The following is a 17,590-nucleotide window of genomic DNA, read 5'->3' on the forward strand; positions in this document are numbered from 1 at the left end:
CCCAGTCTCCCATATCTGCTAGCTGTGTTTTACGTTGGGCTGCCAGCTGGCCACAGAAAATATCACTCAGCAAAACTGAGAGCTCCTAACTGCAGCAACAACTCAACTGGTTAAAATGTTAATGGATGTGGGGTGAGCAGCAGTCACAGAATGGGTGCTGGATTGGATCCCCAAGGGTGGCCATCCTGCAGCATATCACTGTTCTGTCTCTTGTGTGTTGACTTCTGGTCCTTTTCAAAAAAGGTTTTCTGCAGGATATTTTTGTTCTTGTTTTCACACAGTACTGTGTAGGAGGGTAATGTTGGCACGTTGTTTCCCAGTCCCTGAGTTCAGCCCAAGTTATCTCAGGAGCCTAATAGATTAAGAAATTTTGCTGCAACCTGTATATATGTTTCAAAAACACCATCTTGGAGATGCTGCTTGGAAGTGAAGGTCAGGAACTTTCTCTGCACTGCTCTCCTCTTCTGCAGTAGGGCTGGATTGTCCTCACCTCCCCCAGCCTTGATGTGTCTGGACTAAAGGGGCTGCCTGGGTTGGGTCCCAGTGTGGCTGTTGAGTTGGCCAGATACCTGTTCCTGCCCAGTCCTCCCTCAGCATGTGGCTCACTGTGATACAAATATCTCACCCTTGCCTGGGGAGAGAAGGAGTCTGCAGGCAGCTCCACCATATGCTGTCACTGCCCAAATTGTATTTGGTCTGCAGGACAATGGATCTCTCTTCAGGCGTAATAAGTTGCACCTTTTGCTTTTGGTAGCAACCTCTGAAAAGGAGAGAGCCTTACAGTTTAGTTCTTTGGAGGGCCAGTGAAGTGGCTTGAGGAAACTGGAGGGGGTGAATGGCTATTTAGAACCACTCTGGTTATTCCTCATGCAGTCCAGAGGACATCTGATGGTGGTGGCAGTTTTCTGCTTGCTTTTCTGACTGTGTTGAACAGGTTATGAAACTGAAATAAGCAGTAGAGATAGATTAGGATTTTTGTTTTCTCTTTGTTCCTACTTTACCACCACTAAGTGTTGAATTCCCTTAGAATTCAACAGCCACAAGATAAAAAGGGCTGCTGTTGCTTAGAATTCAGATGGCTATAGACTTGGTCAGAGCACTATGCAGAAGAGGTGGCAGCAAGGAATGGAAAACAAGAGCTTGGTTTTCCTTAGCTTTTCTCTGGCATTGCATAGCTTGGTGTCAGTGAACCAGAGCACCTTCCTTGCCCAGCATGGCTTGGCATTGGTGTCTGAGAGGTGACACGGGCGTGCTTTGCACCCAGCAGTGTTCCATGGGCCACTGCCCATGAGTGAGAAGGAAGGAGGGAGGTGGTAGTATGAGTGGTAACAGCAGGAACAGGGCAGTCATGTGATGGTGCTGATTAAATATTAATGCCAGGCATTTGTGCTCCACTTTGTCACCACATACTGAGAACAAGCAGCTTGTCCAGAGCATATCTGAGTCTTGAAAATGCAGCAGCCATTTACTACTGCTCAATAGGCAGAAGCTGGCTGAGCTTTTAAGGCCAAGCCTGTGACTAGAGTAAACACTCTAGGAAATGCTGTATTTGAGACAAGCTTTGGAGTGGTAGAATAGCCAGCCTGGCTGTCAACAACACAGCTGTCCTTGGCGTGGGCTGGGGTTTAGCTCTGATTTTCTGCCTTAGCTCTGAATAACCTCTCCATTGTTGGCTCACATGAGAACTGCACTGCTGGGCTCTGCTCGCACTTTCTTTCAGCCTGTTGATGTCAATGGGAGTTTTGGGCATTGGTCCACAGCTCATTTCACTGGGGGTGGCACTCAATAGAGGCATCTACTTCTCATGTAGACGGAGACTGAGTTAAACCAGAGCAGATTCCCTTGTAAAACTCCCTGCCCTTTTCCAGAGCTGTGAGCCCAGATACACTTCTCGTTGAGCTGCAATTTGTTTTGAAGAAATGATGACCAATAAGGAAGAGACAAACCCTCCCTCTTCAAGACAAAAAAACATGTAACAGCACTTTTACTAAATTAAAGATTTCAAAAACGTAGGTGTCCTGAGGGCCACAGGTGAATTGAAAATAAAACACAAATGAAGACACTTAAGAGAGACTCTATGAAAATTGCTGGTTTTCCTCATTGCAAACAACCTTTTTGGTTTTCTGCTGGACTTCAGCTGCTTATGCATAGCAGTTTTCATAGGAATGAATTTGTAAAACTGAGCTTTGTCTAGAGTGTTAGGAACTTAATGTAAATGAAGTCTGTGGTCATGTCTATACTAGGGAAGGCTGTATTTTTAATTCAAAAACATGCTTGTGCTTTAAAATCATGGCATATGTTTACAAGCTATAATTTCACCTTCACATGTTTATGGAAAAAACAGGTTGATTCGCTGTACAAAGGATAAAACCCTAAAATGCTTTGCAGGTTACTTTGCAGTCTTATTGTAAGCATGCTCTTTTTGACAGCATAAACAAAATAAAAATTTGTCGACCTGTGGAGGCTTTAGTCAAGCTCTTAACTAATTTTCAACTTGTTTTTCTCTATATAATAACATAACCAATCCTTTTAGTTTCAAATTATTGTTAGCAGAATGACTGCAATTATGAGCGCTGAAAGTGGTGCTCCTGGAAAATATTTTCTAAGCAGAAAGACTTACAGTACAACTATTCTAACATTCCTGTCTCTTTTGTTTCATAGTACACCAATGTTCTATTCAAGCCTTTCTGCTACAAGAAGTGTGAAAGGCATTTTTGCTGTGCTGGTTTGTCCTGTTTGCATTTTGCAGACTCTTACTTTACTATGGCAGTTGTGCTAAACAGCCTATGGACTCTCTAGAGCTGAGTATAACTACCAGAAGTTGAAAAAAAGCCAGATTGCTATCTCATGATGGGGCTGCTTGTAGGGTTAGAGGTAGAAAGCAGTTGTAGCTACTGCTGCAACTGTGAGACTTGCTCAGTCCACTGTATAAAACTCTGTACTGAGCTGAGGCATTGGTTCATTTGCTTTCTGGATGCAAGCATCCAAATCATTCAAACACTCTCAACACTATTTATATAAATGGATGTAAACTTTTGCTTTTGTTACCAGCCTTTCTCTGTACAGATGATCCTAATGAACTTGGCCTTGAGACATTCTGGTCACATTTTAATGTGTTCATCTGTACTTTTGCCTTTCTGCAGTGTGTGAGTGAAGGAGCCCTCTTGGTCCTAGAGCATGACTGTTTTGTAAGCATGAGATGGGCCCAAATCCTGAGCTGAAAGAAGGAAACACTGATATGATTTGTACATTAAAACTGATGCACGTGTTATGAGCACTGACATGTTATACAGGCTCTGTATAACACATGTCAGTGTTCTTGCAAGCTGTTGGGTTGATGGTTTATTTCTAAATACTTGGAAGGTGCATCTTGATGCAGACAATGGAGTGGCATTCTTGAAGGCAGCAGTTCTCCAGCAAATACTTCATGCAGATCTCTGAGGGTTGCTGTGCTCTGTTAACACCTGTTTAAAAGGGCCATGATCTTCTTCCAACTCCAGTGGTGCCTCACTGCCCTCACATTGTGGAGTTTCAAAATGTTGGCAGGCGTATTCTGTGATGGTACCCATGGACAAGTAGAGATGCTGAAGCTCACTTAGCCCATTGGAGTGTCCAGGGAGAAACACCTTGAATTGGTTGTTTTGTTCCTTGCACTGAGGATGGTTCCCTGGACCAGCTTTACACCATATCAAGCCATGTGCACCTGTAAGGATGTGAACAAAAGGATGCAAAATGGTATCAGAATCTATCAGAATCATCAGAATCTGCAAGTGCTGACTGGCAGTGCTGAAGGGAACTTCGTGTCTACTTAAGAGGAAGGACAGTGCACTAGGCAGGAGATGCTGGCTCCTCTGGAACATTTGCAAGGTGTTCACATGGGTACAGGCCTTGTCCTTTCACAGTTGATAGTGAAGTTCTGAGTTTCAGGACTGGAGCACCAGCTGAGCAAGAGCCTGTGTGCTGTGCAGCGAGGCACGTGTGGGCAGGCCCTGCTCCATGTGGGCATGGGAGAGCCATCTCCAAACACCATCATTAGTTATGTTCTGCAGAAATGGATTAGCTCCCTGCTGTAAGAGGCCTTTATCCTGTTAGCTGCCTAGCTGCTTCAGCATGTTCCCTCCTCACTGATGTGTAAGTGAGGTTCAGAGGGGAAGAAGAGCATGTGGGTGAATAGGTGATTGGGTGGGGAATGTGGGAACAGTTGGCTTACCTCATCATTTCTCTCTGTGGTGAGGAGTGTTGTACTACTCCCCCTTCATGGATGTCTGTTTGTAGGCAAAAACGGTATCTCAGGTTTGTTAATCATCTTCTTGTCTCCAGTTTCTCATGTAGTATTTTTTTATTTTCATGTGCTCATGCAAACACATGAGATTTCCCAAACAGGCATAGTCATGTGAAAGGAGAATATGCTCAAATATTTTGCAGGGCAGTGCAGACATGATACATGTGTGTGTCTTGCTAGGAGAAGAGGAGGAACTCTGTGCTCTGTGTTCAGAGCCTGAGCAAGCCACATGATTTGGGATGTTTGCTTCTGTAAGACAGGCTTGTTTTGGCTTTCCAGAGCTGTTTATATAGTCAGTCTGCATTTGGCTTTTTCAAAGTTTCCCTGCTGTCCATGAATCCAAGTTCTCATCTGAAGATGTGACCTTGTGTTTTCTGCTTAAAGTTCCATTTGTGAGTGTTCCCAGCAGCACCAGATGAACCCAAGGCAAGGGGTCCCATAGGGTATTGTCCTTTGCACTCAAGAGCGTGGGAGGCAATTCAGAGCCACCTTTTGAGGTTCCTATTGTGAAGATCCAGGCCGCTGACACATCCTTTCTTCATTTAGTGCAATGACTGTATCTCATGTTGCTCTATTTTTGAAAAGCTCCACTACGACAAATCCTCTGGCTAACAATCTCATTAAAAGGAACGTATTCCAGGTTCTACTCAGAGAGAACCCAGTGATGTCCACTGGATATTTTGTGTGGTGGATTAGGTAGATTTTGTGTGGGTTTTATGCCTCCTGAAAAGTTCCTTGTGCTAACTTTAGGGTAGGGATTTGGACTGACAAACAAGCATTTAAGTCCAAGAATTTTTACTTTTAAACATAAATACTTCATATGAACATCTAAAATGTTCTAGTTGTGTCAAAACCAGGAAGAAATTGACTTGAAAATCTAGAATTGAAACCATTCTGAGCTAGTTGGTTTAGCCTAGTTTTTCCTTTTGCCATTCACACACACATCTATTCTTCCATGTGGCAAACCTGTGTGAGCCTGCAGTCTCTTCTGGAAATCTGGTGTTCTGTATGCTTGGCTGTTCACTTTGTGGCTGCTGTGCAAGAGGTCCTGTGGCATGCAGAGAACATTTGGAATGTCTTGTAGTTTTTTCAGCTACTCAAGGATAGTGTAAAGGCACACACTTTTATACCTGTGTCCCCTGGATTTGGAGCAGCTATCTGTGGATTCTCTTCCTCTCCATGTCCCTGTAATGGCACAGCTGACAAGACTTGGTGCCTTTCAGTTATTTTAGTGGTTTTCTTCCTTCTTTCCCAGGGTATACAGCTGCAGGAGGCAGTGTGCCTTCTGCTTAGCTTTGTCTGAAAAGTCTGTAGGGAGGGAGGGCTTTGGAGTCATGTCTGAGCCAAGGACTCAGAAGTGAGATAAACTATAGAGACATCAGATGATATGTTAGACTGGACTGGACATTCCCTGTGGACAGCTTTGCATCCAAGGCCAGGAAGGAAGGGAGGAAACAGTCACATTGGCTGTCCTGAATTACAAGCTTTGTAAGCTTTTTCTCAGGAGCTGCTACCATGCCTGCCAGCTGTGAAACTAGACCCCCCCCAGTCCTTTTGCACCCCTCCTCCTTTCACACACCCTAGCGAGCAGGAGGGCAAGCCCGACATTTGAACTTAGGTAGCTTTGGCATGTGCAGATGCGTGATAGGGAATTAATGAATCCTGCCCTTTCTTTACATTTTTGTTACTCCACAGGTGCTGGAGTTTTTGGTCAGGTCGATTTCCTGCACAAATGGAGCTTTGGGTTTTTTCCAGGTCTCAAAGAAAACTCAGGGATTTGGGGTTGGCATGGAGTGAATAGATGAACCATCTGATGTACCCTGCAGATCAGCAGACTCAAGACTGCCAGACCAGCAGGGAAAGTGGCTGCTAAGCCAGAGATGCTCCATGGAGAGTGTTCACTTTCTCCATCCCCAAATTCCAATCAGAGGGCTAGTAGTAAAAGTGCCAGGGAAAATATGTCCCATTTTATCTGTTCCTAAAGGGATAGGACTTCTGTACAGGTCCAGAGTATATCTGGAAACTGTGTGCCACAAAGGGGACAGAGGAGCAGTAGAAAGCCAGAATCACCTACAGACAGGCAGAGACAGTCTGTTTGCTTAGACCACAACTGTGTGAGTAGGTAGTTGTGTTTACATTAGCTGTGGCTCTAGTGTGATATGCAGGGAAGACTTCAAAAAGCAGCCTGTAATTTGAATAATTTAATCTGTTCTCTGGGCCTTGGGAATAGTGGGAATTCAGCAGTTGTGCCAGGTGGCAGACCTTGCTGGCCAGGCTTCAGCTCACTCTCTTCTGTAGCAGGTATTGATCAGGCCCAGGAGCCTGGTGCCACTCTGCAGTGATCACTTGCACATTGCCTTTCTGGACTGCAGTGAAACTGGGCTGTGCTTATTTAGAGAGCAGTTACTGGTGAGACTGACTTGCTGTTCTGCCAGTTTTTATTTCTTGTAGGCTCTCACCCATTTATCTTCAGCAGTGATAGCTGAGCCCTTCCCAGTAGTGCACAAAACGAGGTGATTAATGATAACCATGTTGGAAAGGATGTTGGTGACCACAGGAATTATTTTGTTTTGGTTTTCATGGTCCACTGTTTGCTGAGTGCAAGTCCTTGCAATACATCTTTTTTTGTAAGGCCTTGCCTGGCTTTTTTTTAAAATTTGTGTTTGTTCTCAGTGATCACTTAATAATCAGCATTTCCTCTGCTGCTTTGTCCAGATACACTAAGTTGTCGGTGTTTGCACTATCTGAAGGCTGTGGATTTTTGACCCTTGCTGGCAGAGGTGCTGCCTGGATAACTGGGACTCCCAACTTGGTGGTGATGGAAGCTCTTTAGACAATGTTAAGACACCAGGTGTGTTGATGTTTTGAAGGAGCTTCAGATGGACTGAGGATAAATGTGGCAAAAACCTCATGAATTCACTGAATTCACCTGAATATTAACTAGAAATTACTTTCAAAAGAGTTAAGAAGCTTTTCAGGATGTTCCATACCACCACCACAGCTTAGTGTTTGGATGCAGGGGTTTGTTTTTGTTGGAGGGGACTGTTGGCCAAACCATTTGAGTTGGCCTGTCTTTTAAAATGCTGTAGGCTGTTTAACTTCTGATGGGGAAGTCTGGAGACTGTGACTAATGATAATTGTAATTTAAAGCTATGGCTGAACTATAGCCTTTCTGTTGCTGTGCTGCTTCAGGGGCTGGGCAGGGAGCTTGTGTCTGTGTCTGGTAGGTGGATGCACTGGATACAGTGGCTTTGCACCCCTGGGCTCAGACAGCAGGCACAGGGCATCCCTGGTGATGCAAATGCAGAGTACCCTCGGGTGCCTGCTTGGAAAATTTGGCCCCTTGGTTTGTCTGCCAGTTTAAGTCATGTGTGCCTGGGAGCCTGAGCCTGGATGGGGTTTGGTGTCAGCTAAAGCTGCTTCAGCTTAAAAGCAGTAAGGAAGAGCCTGTGACTTACTGTTTATTCTGTACCGTTTTTGTACTGCAGGGCTAAGAGGTGATGCCCATGTCCTAGCAACATTTCTCAGTGCCAAGGAATTAAAAAAGCCTGTCCAAAATCAACCTGCAAAATAGCTTTATGTTTGTTTTGGTTTTTTATTTTTTTTGCCTGTTTTTTCTCCTAAACTCATTGGGACAGCAGACCTGGCTTTGCTCCTTGTAGAAAACTCATCACTGTGTTGGCAAAAGGACAAGAACCATGGCCCTGCTCCCTCGTGCCCTCCATGTGGACATGAAGCACTGCTCTCTTGGGTGGAGGATCTCTCTAAAGCAGAGGGCATGGGGCTGTGGTGTTTAAGCCTGAAGGTGAACAGAGCTGTTGTGTTGGGAAAATACTGAAAGCTTCAGTCTTGCTGCTGAACTGGGGCTGTGCTGGGCTTTCACATCTGGCCTGTGTAAGCGCTGATCCCCCTCCTTTCATTCAGCCTGTGCCGGAGAAGGGGCCTCGCTGGCCCCTTCAAGAACATCTTGGGACAGGCTTGCAGCAGCAGCTGGCTGCAGGGGAAAGCTGTTCCTGCTGGCCCAAACCTGCCTCTGAGAGCTGCTGGGAAAGGACATGGTGCCCCATACTCCTGCCTCTTGGCTCTGAAATGCTTTCCCAGGAGAGGAGGGCCATAGGGCTGTGCTTCCCTGCCTGGCTCCCTGGGCTAATGGGATTGGTGTCGGGCTGGAGCTCACATGTAGGCATTGCTTCTGGAGCAGCATCTGCTTCACCTTGCTGTCCCAAGATGTTCTTGTTGAGGCCCCTTCAGTCCTCTGCTTAATGGGCCATGGAGCTGCCTCCCTGCCTTGCTGTGAAGCAATTTTCTCTGTGCACATTGCATCACTAGGCTTGGTTTTTCCCTTTTCATCAGCCCTCTGCTGTGACTTAGAATGCAATTTTTCCTCACGCTGTACTGTTTCTTCTTTCAGTTCTTTTTTTTTTTTTTTTGTCTAAACAAAGCAAACAAAATCATTGCTCTGTTCCTCTGTTTCTGTGCTAGACATTCAAACTTGGTTTTGCCTTCTTGCTCCTGGAAGACTCTGGGAACCTGGCGAGTAGGATTAACAGCATAGAATTAAAATGGGTTATGGAGCTGAGGAGGCTTTTTCTGAAAATTTGGACTGCTTAAACTTTGTATCCTGTCAAGAGCCTTAAGATGTCAACAAGAAACAGAAATGTCCATACCTTTTAAAGTGCACTTGTCCTGTGAAGGGTCATTAGCAAAACTAAAGAAAGGCAGACTTCTGGCCTGCTTGATGTTCTTTGGAAGTCTGATCTTTGAGTCAAATTAAAGCACACTTAATTAATTCTTTTTTTTAACTTTGAAATCTCTTTCATTAAGCAAGTGAAAAATCTCTGCAACATTCTTAAATTGTAACAAGCTGATTAGAACTGTGTATCTGTGTCCAGCATTTGATGAAGTGTGTCATGAAATGATGATTTTTGTTGAGAAATTGAGAATTCTTGTGCTCTTTTGCTAGAAATAGGCTAAATAAATCTGAGAAAACCAATAAACTGTTTCCAACTCTGGACAGGCCCCTATGTTTAAAATGATGGCCAGATAATAAAATTAAATAAATAATAGCAATTAACCCCCCCCTCCCCTGCCCCCGCAACACTAATGGACAAAAGAGTTAGTCTGTCTTGTGGAGGTAGTGAAAATGAAACTATTTTAAAACCAGAAATGTGTATGTAATAATCAGACATAAGATGAAAAGTGTTTATTAATATCTATCAATGTAAAATATTTTGCACGGTGTGCTGGGTTAAGAGTTTGTTCAAACTCTCAAACATTTGAAAATTAAGTTGTGATGCCTGTCCTTAAACTGTGCATTGACAGAGTTTTGAATACTTAGTTTTGAACTGTTGCAGCATTGTGACATGAATTCATTCATCTTAGGGATATCAGTATTCCTGGAGTGATCTTGCATTAGGAATGCCTGTATTTTGATTGTTAATATATATTGCTGTCATCTGGGTGGTGCAATTTGTATAGAATAGTTCTGCGGTAGCTTTTATGCATAAGCAAATGCAGGCATTCACCATTTCCTTCTGGGTTAGCTCAGAAGTGCTCAAGTCAGTGTTGGAGGGCTTGGAGCACTGCTGCTTAAGCAGTTGGAGATATTTCCTGAAGCAAGGCTGGACTGGAGAGCTGTGCTCCAAGAGAAGCAGGGCTGGTGGCTCGTCTCTGCTCTAATGGGGATATTTTGATGTGGCAGTGATGTGTGGCAGGTCAGGGGTCCATTACATTTCATTTGGTGAATGTGTGCTTCTGTTACTTCCAGTCCCTGCAACTTTATTTTGAATCCAGGCTCAGGACTGAGTGAGTCTCTGGGTCATGAGCAGGTGGTGAGATTGGTGGGTGGGTTCTTGGGCTGAATTGATTCTGCTGCTTTCTGGATGGTTAACCCTGAAGTGTTTCAATTTAGCTTTGCTTTTAGAGCAAGACATAGCTCTTGTGTCCTCAAAAAGGCTTTAACATTTCCTTAGTTATGTCATTTCCTCCTTTTAGTAGAAGTCACAGTAGATAGCAAAATAAACTTCCCTTCATGCAAATAATAGTGCTCCCAAGCTGTATTTTTCAGCTCTGATGCTAGCAGTTCTGTCAGAGACCAGCAGGAAAGACTTTTTAATTGAAATAGGGACACTGCCTCTTTTTCTTCCATTTCATTTTCTGCAGGTGGAAGAAAGTTTTGGAAACCATACCTTATGCTTTTATTCTCAGCTCTGCTACTAATATCCTCTGTGACCTTTGACAAATCTCTGCTCTGCTCATTGTCATAACTCCAGAAAATAGCTTGAGGAAATAAAACTGCACTTTCACATTGGTATAGTAGTTAGGAATGATCCCAGGGTTACTAAATTGAATATGTCACCTTTCTTGTAGGCTGTTTCCCCTCCTTTAGGCTACTGCAAGTCATGTAGCCAAATAAATGTTATTTCAGCTCTGCCTTGTATCTGTGTAAATAGGAGTTAATGAGTTGCTGCATCTCGTGGTTGGTTTGTGACGTGGAGGTCTCCAGAGGGAGGATGAGGAGAGGCTGCTGTGGAAAGTCCCTTGCTGTTGCTAGGCAGCACTGCATTTTAGCTTCCCTGTCCGAAAGTCTGTGCTCAGGTTTGGCAAGAAAAGGGAAGACTGAGGGATGGAAAACCATTCAAAGATGGCTTGACTTACTTTTTCTAAAGCATGGCTCTACTGTGCTGGGTGCAGAAAGTGTGTGGCTGCAAGTGAGGTGGAAGCAATTTGATTAAATAGAATAGCATTTGGTAACTTGCCTTCCATGTATTCATTATCAGCTGCAGGATTGTGTAGCTGGGTTTCTCTCTCTCTCTCTCCAGCTCTCTGTTTTGGATTTTACTATGATGTGGGTGGGATCTGGAAGTTGTAAGAGTGCAGCAGAAGTGGACTTGCTCTGTTTTCACTCTAAGTGGAAATAAGAGAGCTCCAGGCAGCTTCATATGCTGATGTTTATGCTCCAGTTTAACAGCCTGTGGATGAGGGGTTGTCATGTTTTTATTTTTCCACTTAGTCCATCAAGAGGAAAGCCAGGAACAAAGAGGAGACAGAAGAGGAACAAAAAGTATGTAGGGTATCTTGCTCTTGCTGCACAATGAAACCTTTGCAAACCGAGCGAAGACTAGTGTAACTAGTGGTAAGATTTTCATATAATTAAAGCTTATCAACAACAGCATCACTAAAAGAACATTTCTGTTTTCTACCAGAAGAGTAGGACTTGGGATACAGCTGAGCACTTGAATTTCTCTTTGAAGAGTCTGGCTGGTTGTCCCATCTACCTACAGGCTTTCATTCACTCTTTGGTGTCATGTAATTTCTGTCTCTGTTTGTCCTCCCTGTATATTTTAATATAAGGCCAGGATGAGTAAATATCTTGCTGCCTCTGCTGATTTAATTGGGAAATAATATCTTGTGTTGCACCCCGATGAAGTCATTGGGGGACCTGTGGGTGTGGCCAGGCTAGGCATTTCATCCCACTGGACTGTACTGGAAGGTGTTTTACTTGCTCCTTGGCTAGCAGAGCCGTTTTCCTCCTTTCAGCAGAGGATTCAGTGGTGCTATGGAGGCAATGTAGAATTTTATGTCACAGCTTCACTTCATCCTGGGGGTTCAGCCAAGTACCACTATAAAGCTCAGCTTTACAGTAGCCTGGGGAAGCTGAGGGTCTTGCCCAAAGCCAAAAAGCTTGTAGTATTATGGGACACAGCAGGATATGTTCTACTCTAACAGCATTCTTCCCCTAAAGGATGGGGCTCCAAATCATGATTCCTGATCCTAACTTTCATTGCTGAACCTGACTTTGTCTTGCACATTTTATCCCACCAGTGGGCTTGTTGGGCTTGTGGTTTGAACTATCTAGCCTACCCTTCCTCATCCCACCAGCAAACATTTTACAGCAGCTGGAAGAAAAGCCTAAGGAGAGATCAAAACTTTGTAAGACCTTTCAGCTTCTCACTTTGCCCTTCCTTGCACCCTGGGTTTTGTCAGCCCTACCAAGGTCTCCTTCCTTCTCTTTTTCACTGTGTGGTTATGGGGGCCTTGAGAAAGGCAAGGACCTCCCAGTAAATATGAGTCTTACTGTAGTGCCTTGCAGCCTGGCTGGGAGCTGAGTCCTGTGATATTTTATACAATTCCCAGGATTACTTGTTTAGTTGGACAGCTGCAGGCTGGGCTAGTTCAGTTCAGCAGTTCCCTTTGTCTCCTGCCTGGTTTGTGCAAAGAACTGTTGGGTCCTTTTGGGTTAGAAACCTTGGAGCTGTGCTGCCAGGTCAGACCTGGGACCAGAGCAGTCAGGCATGGCTCCTGTTGAGTCCTTTCAATAATAGAGACAGCAGTAGGATTCACCTGCTAAAGGATTAACAGGAAAAGCTCAAAATCCTTGCAGTACCTCCCTTCTTCCCCCATGCATGCTTGGATAGTAAAATACACTGTCCTTGAGCCCCAAACTATTCATGTGAAAGTTTCAAAGTGGGACATGATTATGCCAAGTTCTGGATTTTAGATCAAAGAGGCTGATGTGCTTAGAAATGCTGGGTGGATCTCTCACTCCCTCTCCAAGTTTTGGGCAGTATTGTGGATTGGGACTGCAAATACGTGCTTATGGGATGTAGAGTGACAGAGGGCAGCAGAAGAATGGGACTACTTCCCACCTCCCAGCAGTACTTTCTACTGGAAAAATAATAAATACTTTCACCTAAGCACTGACTTCAATTTTGGTATGGTGCTTTTTCTTCTGAATTTTTTGGAGGTTGTTAGTATGTTTTGGATTTTTTTAAGCTTTTTGAGTTTCGAAGCCTCCCTGTACTGTGTTGATTTTTATCCTGCTTTGTGCTAGAGAAAGCAGAAGGATCATAAACAAAAAGAGAGAAAATAGAAAGGTCTCACTATTTACCACTCATATTGGTAAAATGGTGGGATGTCTTTCTACAGCCTTTAAGAACTTCATCTGAAAAACACTTCAGTTGCTTTGTAAAAGTGTGATTGTGGGGAGTGGTTTCCCATACTTCACACAGCTTTCCAACTGGAGAAGTGGTAAAAACAGAAGCAAGGAAAATCTTTATTTCTTTCAAAAGCTGATGGAGAAGATTCTTCCTGACATGCCTTCCTCACCAGTTTTTTCAGTATGAAAAAATGTAGTTAAAGTATCTTTTTAAATGAAAGAACTGTTCTCTTGAAGCCTTGTTTTTCCACTTGGGGTTTTTTTTGGTGACAATTTTTTGAGGGGAAAGAATGATTTTATTCACTTACCAGCTTTCAAAAGAGTGCCTTAAAACTGGGATAGAACTTCAACTCACCTGTTTATTTCTGTAATTTCCCTGAATAATTGCTGTTTCAAGTATATCCTGTTTGCTAAGTTGTGTCGTTCATGGTATGACAACTTTAATGACTCTTGCAGTATATGGCAAAGAGATTTAGAACTGGAGGCAGGTGCTTTTTGCCTTTTTTTTTTCATTCTAAATAAATAAGCGTAATGAAAATATCTGTTTAATAATGGGAACATCCACATTTACATGAAATAGACCATTTTTTCCTTTGTAAAGGGAGATAAATTCACCTGCTTCAGGGCAAAGTTTAACCACTAATTGATGGAAATTAAGAAGAAATTTCCTTTCAGGCAGTTGTTTTGTCTTTTTCCCTGTGGAATTTATTGTATGTTCTTTCAAAACCTAGGCCAGAAGTCTCTGTGCAAGCTGTGTGAGACAGTCTCAGATTAGGTTGATTTATTTACTGGCCACCTTTGGTAATTCTTAATCTTTCATATCCCACTTAACCATCCATCCATCTTATTTTAATGAAATGTTGATTAAAAGGGACTCCTTAAAATATCCCTCTTTCTGTTTGTTCATGCTATTTCTACTAATCCCTGGATTCTACTTCTCTTTCAGAAGATGCTGCTCAAGAAGAATTGTGGAGCGAAGACTAGAGTAATTAAAATTCGTGTAAGTCGCTCTTTGCTGGTGCAGAAATCTTTTCACATACACCTAATATGGTGATTCTCAGTGAACATCTGTGTCCAGAAGATGATTTCTGGAGATTTCTTGTGGCTTGATCAGCTTCATAACATAAGTTGCTAGTGTGGAGTATAGAATGTAGTTGCAATTTAAGTTAGGTGCTGACAAGGCTAATTATACATTGTTTTTTCCATTTTGGAGACTGTGGTTTCAAAACTTCCTTGGTGTCAAAGTCTACATCCCATGCTATGAGCTCATACAGCATAGCAGTCTGGTAGGGTGTCATTTGGATCCTTTTTGACCAAGTGGTGTTGGGTGGGGGTGAGAGGTGTGGTAGATAGCTGGGGAAAAGGGACTGTACCTGCATGATGCGCTGGTGTTTGCAGAACCAGATAGGATATGGGGCTGGGTGATGACAGATAAGAGCTACATTGCTTGGACTGAGGGTGTACCTCAGTCCACATGATCTTCCATGTTTGTGATACACAGGCAAAAACAGATTGGGGGGAAAAAAACAAATATCCTGAAGCTGCTATTTTCACTGCAGTGTTTTTATAGCCTTGCAAGAGAGATGAATGACAGACCATGATCCTTTCAAGGTTTTACCTTGCCCAGCAGGCAATAGGAATTTGTGTACCCAGAAGTGCTGCAGTTGATAAGCATGCTGTTGGATGTCCTTGCCCATCACTGCTCTGGAAATTAATTTGGTACCTGAGAGGAGGAGGAGCAGGTAGAACTGGCTAGAACCTTGTGCACAGCTGGGGGTGGTATTTTTCTGACTTCTCAAACACCTTCTGTCAGGGCTCTTCAGTCCTGTCTTCCAGCACCCCCACAGTGAACCAGTACTTCTGATTGCACAATTAATCTTGATCTTTTATGTCTTCTCATGTGCTTCTGCCTGAATTGTTTTCAATATAGTTGTGTCCTTCTGTGCCCCACAAGCTCTCCCCAGGCTGTGCCTATCCTTCAGACCTGCCAGCTGTCTAATCCTGCTGCAATGTTTTAGCTCATCTTGTTTATTACCTTCCTTTATGCCTGCCCCATGCTCTTTCACTGGGTTTTTGCTGGGTGTTTGTCCCAGCTATTTCCAGTGCTGTTTGGTGGTAGTTCTCCAGTCCCTTGGGTTTCAGTGATGCCTCGGTGAGGTGGCATCCTGACACCTTAAGCTCATTATTGTGGCTTACTATTGTGCTCCTGGAGAATCTGAAAGGAGAATTATCCCTTTGCTCCTTGAGCCCATGTCAGCTTGCAGTAAAATAAACAGCAGAAACTGAGAGCACGATTTTCTGACAGATGGCACAAAATTCACTGTTCCCTGGCTGCCTTGCCAAGCTGGGACAGTGGCTCTCCACCTAAAGCACTTGTGGCTTCCATGATAATAGCATGTGAAACTTCACAGCCTCTTGCTGTGGTGGCAGAGCTGTTAAGTAAAGGTGCATTTTTGCCTCCATTTTTCAAGTGATTGTGAATGCCCACTTTTGTGTACTCAGCTGAGAAAGGAAGCAGCAGGTCCCTGGCAGAACTCTTTGCTGAAGTGCCTCAGCTCTGGAAACAGCTGAGAGAGGTCAAGACTTCTGAAAGACAGTGCCATGCTCTCATCATAAAGGGAAACCTCAATCCAGCCAGCAGGACATGCTTGGCATGGTATTCCTTCTCAGAGTTACCCAGCAGCAGAACAAGAGGTGATGGGCACAAGTTGATATGTGAGATATTCAGGTTGCCCAGAGAAATCATGGAATCTCTGTCCATGGAAGGAGCCATGGTGTGCCAGGATGCAGTCCTGGGCAGCAGGCTCCTGCTGACCCTGCTCAGAGGAGGGGGTTTGATCTCAGCCAGCTCTAGAGCTGCATGCCAGCCTCAACCCCTCTGTGAGTTCTGAGTCTTGTCCAGCATTCAGCAGTGGAGTCAGAGCACACTAGGGACCTAAGTTCTATTGGAAGCCCCTACTGAATGTGGCATTTTGCAAAGAGTGATAGCAGGAGGCAAGGTGAGAAGCTTGGCTCTCTGTTGCTGAAGGTCTGGTGGCACAGGCTCACGTTGGAACCTGTCTGTTATGGTGAGGGTAGAAGAAATTAAGACAAATCTCATAGTGATGAGTTGATGAGCTGTTACAGGAGGAACCAGGCAGCTATGTGTCTGAACAGGAAACATCACCATGTGACCACATTGCTTGTGTCACTGTGGCACTGATGCACAAATGTTCCTGTTTCAGCTCAGGTAGTCTCTTTCTGAGCTGAGATGGCCACAGATATCAGACAGTGTACAGCTGGATGAACAGGCAGTGAGTGAACTGATCTGAGGAGCAGGCAGGATATCTAATGGTTTATGCCAGGGATTTGAAGCAAGGATCCTTGCTTTGTCCCTTCAGTTTTCCTGCTGCTGAATAACTTGTAGGAGAAAGGATCGTACTTATTCCATTTCGTGTGAGGAAAATAATGACAGTGACTTTCTAATATCATCAGTGAAGCATTTTCATCCTGTTCTTGCTGAGGTCAGTGTCTTATGTGGTTGTGAGATGATGCTTGCTTTTAAAAAAGCCCTCCTCCTAGCTGATTCTTTGGTTGCCTTGACATCTTGGGGCTTTGCTGGCATGTCAGCGTGCAAGATGTTGTTTTCTCATGCATCATTATGGCTATTCCTTCCTCTTTGTTTTGCTGGAAGAGTCTCCCATGGGAGGGTGAGATGGAGGGGGCAGTGTCTTTGCCCTCGGGCATGGAAACACAGCTACAGCCTTTGGAAATGTTTGTGGTCCTTGGCAGTCTTTTTTAAGCAAGTGACCTGCTGCTGTTAAGCAGGTTTTGCTGTTTTAACACTGAGGTGTCACCTTGCTGTTGTTTCCTGCACTTAAGTTTCCCAAGGGCCAGCTCAGGTGGTGTTCAGCTACAGCCTTTCCACTCACTCAGTGGTTCTTAAGTGGGACAATGGGGTAGTGATGTGACTGCTGTAAGAACCTAACAGACTATTAAAGAGAGATTGATAACCTTTTCTAATGTGCAGCAGCTTAGTTTGAAATGTTTTTAGGAATAGCAGCTATGAGAGGTGGCAGCCTACAGTGAAGAGCAAATAATACTAAAAAGAAAAGAAATCTTCCTTCTGTTCCCACCCAGTAAAGGATAATGGAACAGCAGAATCATCCCCTGTGGGCAAGAGAGCATCGATAAATTAGAGGTGACAGCATATACATGAACTATGGATTTGTACATAATAGGTAAATATAGAAAAGCACATGGCACAGCAAGGTCAGGGCAGGTGTTGGCACATGAGCTGGGCAGTGTGAGTGTGCAGACCTGGTCCCTGGTGCCCCAAAGTGTCAGCCAGTGTCATGTCTGTAACTGGAAGTGGGAGAGGGGCACACACA

General features: G+C 44.0%; 1 protein-coding gene across 6 annotated transcripts in view; it reads left to right on the forward strand.

The window, feature by feature from the left end:
- The window catches only part of LOC110482761 (uncharacterized), a 58,699-nt gene that overhangs the window by 28,502 nt on the left and 12,607 nt on the right, over window positions 1-17,590 (forward strand). For 3 of the 6 annotated variants that reach the window (XM_085576084.1, XM_021552235.3, XM_085576086.1), the window contains exon 4: window positions 14,167-14,220. The exons of 1 other annotated variant lie outside the window; for it this stretch is intronic. In XM_085576084.1, coding sequence (XP_085432210.1) covers window positions 14,167-14,220 — 54 coding nt within the window. The remainder of the gene's footprint in view (window positions 1-14,166; window positions 14,221-17,590) is intronic. 2 more of the 6 variants (XM_085576085.1, XM_085576087.1) reach the window with 1 other exon arrangement.

This window comes from Lonchura striata, chromosome 3, assembly GCF_050655825.1.
Source record: "Lonchura striata isolate lonStrDom1 chromosome 3, ASM5065582v1, whole genome shotgun sequence".
In the NCBI taxonomy this organism is placed as follows: Eukaryota; Metazoa; Chordata; class Aves; order Passeriformes; family Estrildidae; genus Lonchura; species Lonchura striata.